Source organism: Physeter macrocephalus, chromosome 10 (genome assembly GCF_002837175.3).
Source record: "Physeter macrocephalus isolate SW-GA chromosome 10, ASM283717v5, whole genome shotgun sequence".
Taxonomy (NCBI): domain Eukaryota; kingdom Metazoa; phylum Chordata; class Mammalia; order Artiodactyla; family Physeteridae; genus Physeter; species Physeter macrocephalus.
The window spans coordinates 25,912,531-25,925,264 of record NC_041223.1 but is presented as its reverse complement, the minus strand read 5'-3'; the positions used below and the strand labels follow the sequence as shown (position 1 = coordinate 25,925,264).

Below are 12,734 nucleotides of genomic sequence, written 5' to 3'. Positions count from 1 at the left end.
TGGTGCTGGGGAAACTGGACAGCTACATGTAAAAAAATGAAATTAGAACATTCTTTAACACCATACACAAAAATAAACTCAAAATGGATTAAAGACCTAAATCTAAGACCAGATATTATAAAACTCTTAGAGGAAAATATAGGCAGAACACTCTTTGACATAAATTGCAGCAATATCTTTTTCATTCTGTCTCCTACAATAATGGAAATGAAATGAAAAATAAATGGGACCTAATTAAACTCAAAAGATTTTGCACAGCAAAGGAAACCATAAACAAAAGGACAACCCACAGAATGGGAGAAAATATTTGCAAACAATGTGACCAACAAGGGATTAATTTCCAAAATTTACAAACGGCTCTTGTGGCTCAATATTGAAAAAAACAAACAACCCAATCATAAAATGGGCAGAACACCTAAATAGACATTTCTCCAAAGAAGACATACAGACTTCAAAAAATGGTGCTGGTGAAACTGGACAGCTACATGTAAAAAAATGAAATTAGAACATTCTTTAACACCATACACAAAAATAAACTCAAAATGGATTAAAGACCTAAATCTAAGACCAGATATTATAAAACTCTTAGAGGAAAATATAGGCAGAACACTCTTTGACATAAATTGCAGCAATATCTTTTTCATTCTGTCTCCTACAATAATGGAAATGAAATGAAAAATAAATGGGACCTAATTAAACTCAAAAGATTTTGCACAGCAAAGGAAACCATAAACAAAAGGACAACCCACAGAATGGGAGAAAATATTTGCAAACAATGTGACCAACAAGGGATTAATTTCCAAAATTTACAAACGGCTCTTGTGGCTCAATATTGAAAAAAACAAACAACCCAATCATAAAATGGGCAGAACACCTAAATAGACATTTCTCCAAAGAAGACATACAGATGGTCAGGAAGCACATGAAAAGATGCTCAAGATCTCTAATTATTAGAGAAATGCAAATCAAGACTACAATGAGATATCACCTCACACCCGACAGAATGGCCATTATCAAAAAGTCTACAAACAATAAATGCTGGAGAGGGTGTGGAGAAAAGGGAACCCTCCTACACTGTTGGTGGGAATGTAAATTGGTACAGCCACTATGGAGAACAGTATGGATGTTCCTTAAGAAACTGAAAACAGAGCTATGATCCAGCAATATGATCCAGCAATCCCACTGCTGGGCATATATCCAGGGAAAAATGGTTTGAAAGGATACATGCACCCCATTGTTCATTGCAGCGCTGTTTACAATAGCCAAGACATGGAAACATTCATCTGTGCATTGACAGATGAATGGATAAAGAAGATGTGGTACATATATACAATGGAATAATACTCAGCCATTAAAAAGAATGAAATAGGGGCTTCCCTGGTGGCGCAGTGGTTGAGAGTCCGCCTGCAGATGCAGGGGACACGGGTTCGTGCCCCGATCTGGGAAGATCCCACATGCCGCGGAGCGGCTAGGCCCGTGAGCCATGGCCACTGAGCCTGCGCGTCCAGACCCTGTGCTCCACAGCGAGAGAGGCCACAACAGTGAGAGGCCCGCATACCACAAAAAAAAAAAAAAAAAAAAAAATTTTATAAAATTGTTCTATTTGTTTCCTAAGTCTTGTTGAGAATCGTTAACTCAATATCATAATATTAATTCTGTAGCTCCCAGATTTTAAAAGTGTCAGGAATTCCATTAATCATGATTAAAATTGTCATCTTGTAATGCCCCAAGAAATTTGTCCTTTTTGAAGAAAGACATTAAAATACAAGTAGTTTAGTTTGTAATTTTGCCTAGTCATTCTGTTTGTGTAAGGTCTGAATTGCTTTAAGGTAACTCATGTAAGGCAACTGGCTACTAATCAATGCCTTTCTTTTCATTTGAAGTGTTTCCTTCAGGGAAATTGTGGTGAGTTTACTATCCCATCAAGTGTTACTCCAGAACTTATATGATATCTTGTTAGAAGAGTTTGTCAAAGGCCCCTCTCCTGGGGAGGAGAAGATCCAAGTGCCAGAAACCAAGCTGGCTGGCTTCCTCAGATACATCTCCATGCAGAACTTGGCCGTCATCTTTGACCTGCTGTTGGACTCCTACCGGACTGCCAGAGAGTTTGACACCAGCCCTGGGTTGAAGTGCCTGCTGAAGAAAGTGTCTGGCATCGGGGGCGCTGCCAACCTCTACCGCCAGTCTGCCATGAGTTTTAACATTTATTTCCATGCACTGGTCTGTGCTGTTCTCAGCAACCAAGAAACCATCACTGCTGAGCAAGTGAAGAAGGTCCTTTTTGAGGACGATGAGAGGAGCACAGATTCCTCCCAGCAGTGTTCGTCAGAAGATGAAGACATTTTTGAGGAGACCGCCCAGGTGAGCCCCCCTAGAGGCAAGGAGAAGAGGCAGTGGAGAGCTCGGATGCCCTCACTCAGTGTCCAGCCCGTCAGCAATGCGGACTGGGCGTGGCTGGTCAAGAGGCTTCACAAGCTGTGCATGGAGCTGTGTAATAACTACATCCAGATGCACTTGGACCTGGAGAACAGTATGGAGGAGGCACCCATCTTCAAGAGCGACCCTTTCTTCATCCTTCCCTCCTTCCAGTCGGAGTCATCCACCCCGTCCACCGGGGGCTTCTCGGGGAAAGACACGCCTTCCGAGGATGACCGCAGTCAGCCCCGGGATCACGCGGGCGAGCCGCTGAGCCTGAGGGGCACCAGCGGGGAAATGCTGCTGCTGCCCCCGAGCCCCAAGGTAGAGAAGAAGGACCCCAGCCGCAAGAAGGAGTGGTGGGAGAACGCCGGCAACAAAATCTACACCATGGCAGCCGACAAGACCATCTCAAAGCTGATGACCGAGTACAAGAAGAGGAAACAACAGCATAACCTGCCCGCCTTCCCCAAAGAGGTCAAGGTGGAGAAGAAGGGAGAGCCGCTGGGGCCCAGGGGCCAAGGCTCCCCGCTGCTCCAGCGGCCCCAGCACCTGATGGACCAGGGGCAGATGCGGCACTCCTTCAGCGCTGGCCCCGAGCTGCTGCGCCAGGAGAAGAGGCCCCGCTCGGGCTCCACCGGCAGCTCCCGGAGTGTCTCCGCAAGGGACGCCGAAGCCCAGATCCAGGTGGGTACCCGCCCCCCGCCGGAGGATGCAAGGGTCCACAGCCGGCCATGCACGAGGGAAGCTGGGTACCAGTGATGCACCTGTGCCCCTCAGGGAGCACTCAGACACGTTATGAGCCTCCAAAGTCAGGAGACTGCCTGCCCCTAAGGCATAGAATCCATCAGTATATCCTTGTGAAACTGAAATTGTATTCTCATAATTTCAGGAATTGTTTTTATGGGTTATAACAGATACTACTGAGAATTAGGAACCCACCTGTGTAAATAAGATGACGCCAAAGCTTAGAAAATGGATGGACTTAAACCCAGGACTCAATGCCAGTTAATCATTTGAAGATAGCCCTGAAGCAATTCTGTAGTTATGAAGAATTATGTAAAGGGAAAAGGCAAAGTGCATATTATGTGGTTATTCCAATGAATTGTTTTTCTAGCCCATCCTGAGCACATAAAAATTCTCATTTTCAGAGTGTTCCTATTGCTTTATATAATTAATATTTGCAATTCTATGGTACCTCCCAAAAATGAGCTTGAGAAGTAAAGAAGAGGGGCACTGTTTCATTCAATTTAAGAAAAGATGAGATGGGAAAAGAAAGAAGGATCTAAACTCGTGGAGAACCCTTTAAAAGTAATCTGGATGTTTATTTTAAGTTGTAGATTCCTGTTGCAGGCACAGTAAGATAGGAACTCTTGGGTCCTAGGATTCTATGGACCTATACAGGAATGTATTCTTAGAATGAACATAAATTTAGAATTAGTATGAATCTTACAAGATTCTTTTTTCCTCTGATGTATCTTGAACATAGAACTAAACTTCATAGTTCAGAATACACCAAAATCATCTTAGACTGTATTTGTAAAAGTATCCAGTCAAACTGAGATGTAAGGTTATTCTTTAACAGATGACCTTCTTGACAAATAACAAATCTTAATTGCTTTTTCATGTCTTGGAGATTTGCTTATGATTTCAAAAGTTACCCTAAATTAAGGTAGACCTATTCCAAGTTTTCTAGACATTAGAGAGACTGCTGATTAAAAATGTCATATGGCCTATGAAAATCTCATCATGAGAAGGCAAGAGAGTTTTTAAAAATCTGAGAAGTAAGATTTTTGTATTTTGTAAAAGTTGGAAATAATGTATTCCTAATGTGAAATGAGTCTCTGCTAGTCCTTTTATATATATATATATATATATATATATATATGAACTTAAACTGATGTTTTATTATAAGTGCATTAAATTAGTAAAGACTACATTTATTGAAGCCTAAAGCCTGAGAAAACTCATTTGCATATTAGCCACACTTAAGAGTACAAATGAAACTGCTGGAGAAAACTGCTAATTCTCTTAATTCCTTTCTCTTAGGCATGGACCAACATGGTGCTAACAGTTCTCAATCAGATTCAGATCCTTCCAGACCAGACCTTCACAGCGCTCCAGCCAGCAGTGTTCCCATGCATCAGCCAGCTGACCTGTCACGTGACTGACATCAGAGTTCGCCAGGCTGTGAGAGAATGGCTCGGCAGAGTGGGCCGTGTCTATGACATCATTGTGTAGAAGACTCACATTCCATTCCCAAGGAAATACACTAGGAGGGTTTAGAGTATGTCTGCCAATCCAGCTGATAGCATTTTCCCCACCACCAGCCCCAGTGACTCAGAGAACACCCAGCTGCTCCCTAACTAATCAGCATTGGGGCCATTCTGGATACTAAGTTTGTATCTGGATGGCACAAGTGAATCTCTAAATTTGCACATAATTTCAGAAGACTCTACCTTCCTTGACACATTTCTAAATCTTATTTCCCAATGCTTTTGCCTGCATTATTATCCCCAAATGAGTCACTTTCAAGGGCCACTCCTTTGAAAACATATTACATTGATCCATCATTTTAAAAAATGCAATAGCTAAAGAAACATCTGCTGGTAAGTCAAGCTGATGTACACACAGACATGATTACCAGACACGATTAATTGGAGGAAGATTTAAATTATGATTATGAGTTCGGCTGGGAAAAAAACAGTTGGAAAAATGTATTCTTGGGTGTCATAATCAAGAAAGGGATGACTTACTTCCTCTGTAAAATATTCCAGAACATTTCAAAATTGTTCCTAAGTTGTCAAGATTTTCTGGTTGGTATTTGCCAACTTCCTCATGTAAGGTACTATTGTGCCTTCACTTCCCTACTTCTAAAGGAAGGAAATTCTTTCATGGCAGGATTTTAAGTCTGTGGCATGGCAGCCTTTGACACATAGTCCTCAGTGGTATTGGCTGATACGGATAGTGCCAAATGATTTAAGACCGGCCACCCTGACTGTCCCAATAGTCTTTGCTTTTGCTCCCAACGCAAAAATGAAAAGGGAAGGAAAAAATGGTGCCTTAGTTCCTTGTTGCACACACATCTCTATGCTCCACAATTATCTGAACATAAGGTATAACATTTTGTCTCTAAGGAAACAAAACAACTCATTTTATATCAACACCCTTGGAAGAAAGGAACTCAAGAATTCACCGTCCAATGAACAGACTTCTCAGGGAAGGGAGCAGGAAGTGTGGGGTTAGGGAGACAGCTGGAAGGGATGGGAAAGGAGGTGATGATGAAATCATTTTAAATCTGAAAATATTAGACAACAATCGTATGAAATTATGGTGTCGTTCATACACACTCTAGTCTCAGAAGAAAATAAAACTACAGGAGAAAAGGACACAGAATGAAGTTTAGGAAATGAAGTTTTTCAGTTTAAAATATTTCTCCTCTCTGGCAAGTAGATTTGCCCTCTGCTTGAGGTCTTTTAATTCAGGCATATTTTAAGCAGATATTTATTTTCCTAATTATTACTAGAAAATTAATTTGGAATCTTTATCTTATTATTTACAGTATATTTAATATTTCTTAAATTATAATAGTGATTGAAACTCCTCAGTCAAGCCCACTCACACACATTCTAAAGAGTTAGTTGCTAAGACATACGTTTTAATTTTCCCAGCTCCTAAAAATTATTCTTAATAGAAAATATTATCCCGGGCTTCCCTGGTGGTGCAGTGGTTGAGAATCTGCCTGCCAATGCAGGGGACACGGGTTCGAGCCCTGGTCTGGGAAGATCCCACATGCCGCAGAGCAACTAGACCCGTGAGCCACAACTACTGAGCCTGTGTGTCTGGAGCCTGTGCTCCGCAACAAGAGAGGCCGCGACAGTGAGAGGCCCGCGCACCGCGATGAAGAGTAGCCCCCGCTCGCCAAAACTAGAGAAAGCCCTCGCACAGAAACGAAGACCCAACACAGCCAAAAATTAATTAATTAATTAATTTAAAAAAAAAAAAAAAAAAAAGAAAATATTATCCCTAAAACATCAACTCTTATTTAAAACTGACAGCTTTATTCAGTGCTGGTATTTGTAAACTTTGTCTTCCTTGGGAATATATAACTAACTATCTACAAGGTTAAGAGGAAGACAGGGTTCCCTGATTTATTTAGGCAATCTAAAAGAAAGAACCTTATCACTCACTATGCCATCTGGAGATCACCACAGAATTCAGATGTTTTTCCAGTTCCACAAAACACTCTGCCTTCAGTTTTTGCTCATTAGACAATAATGCAAGTTTAGAAACAGATCAACAATTTGATGTTAACAAGCAATGAATCGTTGGGATAGCAATGAGTTGTGTTCTATACTTTAGATTTTTTATATTTTGTAAGTAGAATTGAAAGTTGGTTAGGTAGATACTTTTTTTTTTTTTTTTAAACAAAAGCAGTACACCATTATTGTTTTGTTTCTTTTTGTAGCTCATGCTAAGGTTCATTTCCTTGTGAGCCTGTGAGTATTCTGCAATTTCTGGGGATGGGGGGAGCTTCAGCAAAGCAGAGTATTATCAAATCAGAGTAATTACAAAATGTTTATATCTAGCAACTTTTATAAAGTATAAAAATTCAAAGGAAGCCCGTCTCAATTTATGAAGGTCATGTCCTGGAAGTTGTTAACCGTTTAGAAGTCAGAATTGATTGTCTTGACAGATTCTCTATTGTGGGATTCATGGCTAGCTTATGAAAACAAGTTTACCCCATTCTGTATTCAAACACTGCTCTAGTACCAGCCTAATTATGGGTCCCAAGAATAAAAGATGAGAGGATGTACATCGTTCTTTACCTACAACTTTGTCAGAGGGTTTTGGTCCCTTCCCGTCATGTTTTCTGTAGACCGCCCCTCCAGCCTACAGCAGTCTTCTACCCACCTCCATTCCCAGCACACTCTGTGTATCACATCCATGCCAGATTTCAGCTGGAAAATCAGCTAAGTCACAGTAATACTTCTCAGAGGTATTTGCAGTTTTCAAAAAGGACATGGCTTGATGCAAATAATCTCCGAGGAATAGTACACTTCAGGTCATAGCGAAGTCAGTCAAATCTCCCAGGGGTGAAGAAGAAAGGGACATATGTAAAAACCCTTAGTAGATGTGTGGTCCCTCCCCACACTGCCCCATCAGCCCCTCACTCTTTCTGGTGTCTCCATTTCTGCCTTTCCCCATCTCTTCTTTCATTCCCTCCCATGGTCTCTGAAAGACCAGGGTCAAGACAAGCCGTTGTAGTTACAATAGCTATTACCATATATTTTCAGATCCAAGCAGAATAAGATTTTTATTGCTTTTAGTTGCCTGTATTTACTGCCAAAAGTGTGTTACACTCTGGTTGAGATGTATTCTTTTTCTAATATTTTGATAAAGTGTTCATCTTTTCCAAAGTGAGGAAGCACGCTAGAAAACTCAAAAGTGCAAAAGAATTCCTGACTGAATAGCCCAGCCAAGTACACCACACTCTGCAACAGATTCCTCCTTGTCGTAGGAGGACTTAGATTTGATGGAGGGCTAATAAATTGTTCATAGGATCTCTTCTACCTCTTGCATCTCCTGATCAGCTTTGACAGATGCTTAGGCTGTCTCTTTACACCCTCTTGTCATCTCTCACCTTATGATTATTTTCCTGCCTTCTCCGTCAATACAAAACTAGGGCAACTTTTACCACTTTTAGTCTATTTAATGACTGACCAAGGCAGATGCTGACATATAAAACAGCTCAGACTAAATCAGACATGACAAAATGTTATCATAATTCCAAAGTACCTTCAAATTGAAACTTCTTGGTACAGCGATCACTAGGCTTTGTTGTTGCTGTTCTGGTTGTTCCAAGGAGAGGGCTTATACAGAGTCAGTTGAGAGAGTCAAATAGCCTTAACTATAAGAAGGTAATGCAATTATATAATATTTTTGACTTCCCCAAATACATCATAGTATTGCTTATGTAGGAAAGTTTTCTTTCTCAGAAAGAAAAATCCATTTGTGTCAGTCCTATCAAACTAAGCAAAATGAAGACCTCTGTTTGGAGCTGATAACAATAGCAAGAGGTTACAAACAGCAGTGGGGGGAGGTGACATCATTGAGTGCCTCTGAGAATGTGGACCTTTACCTACTCACCATATTTAATTCCCACAATAACATTGTGAAACAGGTATTGTTGTCCTCATTTTTTCAGATGAGGATGCAGACCCAGAGAGGTTCAGAAACTTGCCCAAGATAACCAACCCATAAATGGCAAAGTTGGTTGCAAAAGAGATCTTCCTGAATTCAAAGGCCAGCCTCTCTCTACAACACCATGTCTAAGTGCACAGTGTAAACACTTCAGTGTTTCAAGGAATTAAACAGTTAAAATGAGTTGAAGATATTACATTGATGTCCCTATCTATAATGTTATGGGGATTTTTCAATAGGGTTAAAAGAAAAAGATGATAGTGTTTAGGCATAGTAAGGTCATATATAACATAATATTTTTATGTTTGAAAATAAAGAAAAAATCTAAACTTTAATCTTAAAGCAGATCCTCAGTGGTAATTTAGGAAACTCACCAAATTAGGTGGAAATTATGGAATAATATTGTCCATGGCCAGCTATTATGTGGAAAAACATGACAGTCTGTGTCTGGAATGACAGGAACAATTTGTTGACCTTTACCAATTACCATTTAGTCACTCAAAGTAAAGTGCCCTGTAGCCAACAGTGCCTCTCTACTTGCTTCCCCTGGAAGTATATAGGACTAAATTGTAGGTCATCATCAAATTTTGGGAATATGCAACGTAAATGACCATTTTTCAAAATGCACATTCTCTGAAGAAGCAGCAACTGGTCAGACAAGATTGCTTACAGATTCAGGTACTGAGGGCATCAGGTCAATATCCAGAGTAACCATGTGCCATGACACCTAAATATTTCTACTTGCCTTGTAGACAAGGAAACAGGCAGAAGGAAAAATCCAACATAATGCAGTAAGTGAATGACAGAACTTACATCTGCTTGGGTACCATTTAGGAAGATTTAGTGTGGCCTTAAAAAAGCAGAAGACTATTTTTAAGCACTTTTTGTTGAATATATGAGCTTGTTTATGGCAAGATTTATGAAATTGGGTAAAGAAGTCGTTTATAATTATGCCTCATCCAAAAAAAATGTGCTCTCCTCCTTCACGAGTGCAGCAATCTAGAAAACTTTGTCTCTGTCTTTCGTGAGATCCCTTTCCTCTGGGTGTATTGTAATATTTGTGTTTGATGTGGAAGTAACTAATAATTAAGGTTTTGGATTAGAACACCATTTAGATTTCCAAAATACAATTATTACTTCAGGGAAGATAGACTAAAAAAAAAAAAAATTCATCCCCTGGGATAATGTAGGAGAAACTTACTTGAGAACAATGCCTAATTTCCTTGTAAAGAGGGGCAGTACTTATCAATTGAAGAAAAACCCACTACCACACTGCTAGCACCATCCAAAACCTTTCCGCTCTATTTTTGTGTGATAATGCAAGCGGGGTCTAGGGAGGAGAGACTAGCTAGCTGGCCGTCTTAGTGACACAACTGCAGTCAACTTCTGCTGAATTCCATCCAATTACAGTCCTTCCAGCCTTTTCAACTACCAAAAATTGTTTGTACTGTTAATTCCTATCCTGAAAGTTCAAGTAGTGGTCGTCTAGTATCTTTTGACGTTAGAACAGTAGTTGTCAAACTTTAGCACATAGCAGAGTCACCTGGAGGTCTTGTTAAGGTACAGATTGCTGGTCCGGAGCCCAGAGTATCTGATTCAGTAGGCCTAGAAATGTGCATTTCTAACAAGTTCCCAGACGAGGCCAGTGCTGCTGGTCTAGGGACCACACTTTGAGGACCAATACCTGGAAAAAATTTCTAACTACTCCCTTTAAGATCAACCTGACTTATCAAGCACTAGAGAAAAACTGAACTTCACCTTGGGCAGACAACTTGGAATTGGATTCTCTACAGCATTGCTGTTCAGTCTTCCCAGTTTCCAGGTTTATTATGCCAACAATTGATTTTTACAAGGTAGAAGACAATGAATGTATAAGTTCTATGGAACAGTGAGATCAATGTAAGCTTCTCGTCTTTGTATTTAGAAACATTAACTCTATGGATGACCTTTTGTATCATGTTGACTTTTTGACTTGTACTGAAGGTGATTTTAAAGTATGTAGTGTTTTAATTTCTTCTGTCCATACAGTTTTGATGAGATGTTTCCACATTGATTCCATCACAACCTTGGCTCCTGGCTTCCAGAAATTTTTGAGTAGTTGCTCGCTTGCCAGTAGTTTTATATCCCTCATTAGTCACCAGAATATCAGCACATCAAGATGATATTATACTACTTGATGTGCCTTCATCTTTCACTTAACTGTCTGGTGTAAATTAATATTTTAATTTCCTACATATCTGTAAAGAGTCTACCAAATGGCTTCACGGGAATTTGCAAGTGGAACCAACTCCCTTTTGAGCAGCACATGTGCCTGTTTTAAGGACTTTTCATTACATATGTTGTGTTGTGCACATATCTACACAATCAAGACCATATTCATTATCTCATCTTCCGAATGAGGAGAAAAATGTAAAAGTGCATCAGTATGCTTTGGGAATACAGTGAAATCATGTTAAATATAGATGGGGCCTTAGTTTATGTATCTCTTTATTCAGTTAATTCGTTTTGGAAATTCTTTTTCCATTAAACAAAATAAGGACCATAGAGGTAATAATTCAAGAGAAAAAAAATTGAGTACCTCAAAATCATCTCCCTTGTATAAACTATACTAATTACACAAAATTTTTATTGATTCAGTAAGTTTCTCTAAAGACTTCTGTTTAAGTATCCTGACATTATTTAAGCTGTTATATAAGTAGAAAGTAATGACTATATTTACTAGAATTAGTGAGATGAGAAAGCACATCAGTGTTAATGATGTCAAGGATTCAAGTCCTTGCCTCTGTAGACAGGAATAATTGAAGCTTTTCTATTGCAGTTTCATTTCCCCTAATCATTTTTGGAAATTATGTGTGCGTTTAGTTTTTTTTTTTTTAATAATAACGGATGTTGAATTAAATTTTAAAAATTAATCTCTAGTAATAATTTATTTTTGTTTTACCAGCTGGTGCCAAAAAGGGGAGGGAGGAATCCAAAAGCCAATCTTTTAAACTAACCTGTAAAGTATGTTTTCTCTTAAAGTTGGGAAGCTCACGGCCCTGGCTCTACCAGCCACCAGTGGCCAACACGGCTACCTCGTGACTAGGTACCGGCAACTTTGTGTTTCTCCCTCTCTTCTTTCATCCAATTTTTGTTGGAAGTGGTTCTCTCTAATAAAACTTGGTTTCCCACACAATAGGTAAAACTGGACAAAGATGAATGCTTTTTGATATGTTTGGTTTCACTTCAATTGAAACCATGTGGTAGAATTTCCAGGTATGGCATGAACGGGGCAGGAGCAGGTGCCTAGAGGGAAAGGCTGGTTTTGTTTGGTTTTGTTTCTTAATCTGTTTTTAGTGGATGGGTGGGGATGGGGGCAAGAATAAGAAGTTTATTGCCCTAATCATGCCAAAAGACTGATTCAAGATGATTTTCCTGCTGTTCTAAGAAGAATAGACTTAGATAAATTAGATTATAATTGGTTCCCCTGCTACCATCTCCCACTCTAAGTAAAGCCAACGGGTGGTAAGGGTCCTTTTATCCTTTCTTGTATTATGCCAAAGACTAGACTGGTTTTCACTGAAAATTATAAATAAACGAAGCTTGGTATAGCCATAATGATTTGAGTCCGTATACCATTTTATCCATAGAATGCAAAACTCATCCCCTGCAACCCTATTCACCAGGAGCCTTGAAGCATTTTGTTTACTCCAAAGGACTTGTCAAGGAAGTACAGTTTTTGTTTTGCCTTATTTGGTCAGTTTGGTCACATTTATTAAAAAAAAAAAAAAAACACCACCCTTTATATGTTGATATAACTATTTGATTTGATATAATCTGTGTTGTTTACCAGGTTCCTGTAAGCAAGCTTGCAAGTGTATTTTGTGTACATTTTATCTGAGGTGAAAATGAAAATTCTAAAGAGAAAATATTTTAAAAGATATTGTATTTATGTTGCTTGTGTTGTAGAATAAAGATTCAAATGCATCAAAATCTGATAGGTGAAACCATTTTCTTCACTGAATAAATATATCAAAATAATCTATGTAAACATCCTGTTTGGGGCTTCCCTGGTGGCGCAGTGGTTGGGGGTCTGCCTGCCGATGCGGGGGACGCGGGTTCGTGCCCCGGTCCGG

General features: G+C 39.6%; 1 protein-coding gene across 11 annotated transcripts in view; it reads left to right on the top strand.

Moving 5' to 3' along the window:
- ARFGEF3 (ARFGEF family member 3) overlaps nt 1–5,622 on the top strand; it is a 192,849-nt gene extending 187,227 nt beyond the window's left edge. For all 11 annotated transcript variants that reach the window (XM_055087475.1, XM_028494381.2, XM_024122650.3 and 8 more), the window contains 2 exons: nt 1,884–3,102; nt 4,465–5,622. In XM_055087475.1, the coding sequence (XP_054943450.1) occupies nt 1,884–3,102; nt 4,465–4,656 (1,411 nt within the window). In that variant the 3' untranslated portion in view covers nt 4,657–5,622. The remainder of the gene's footprint in view (nt 1–1,883; nt 3,103–4,464) is intronic.
- The last annotated feature ends 7,112 nt before the right edge of the window (nt 5,623–12,734 follow it).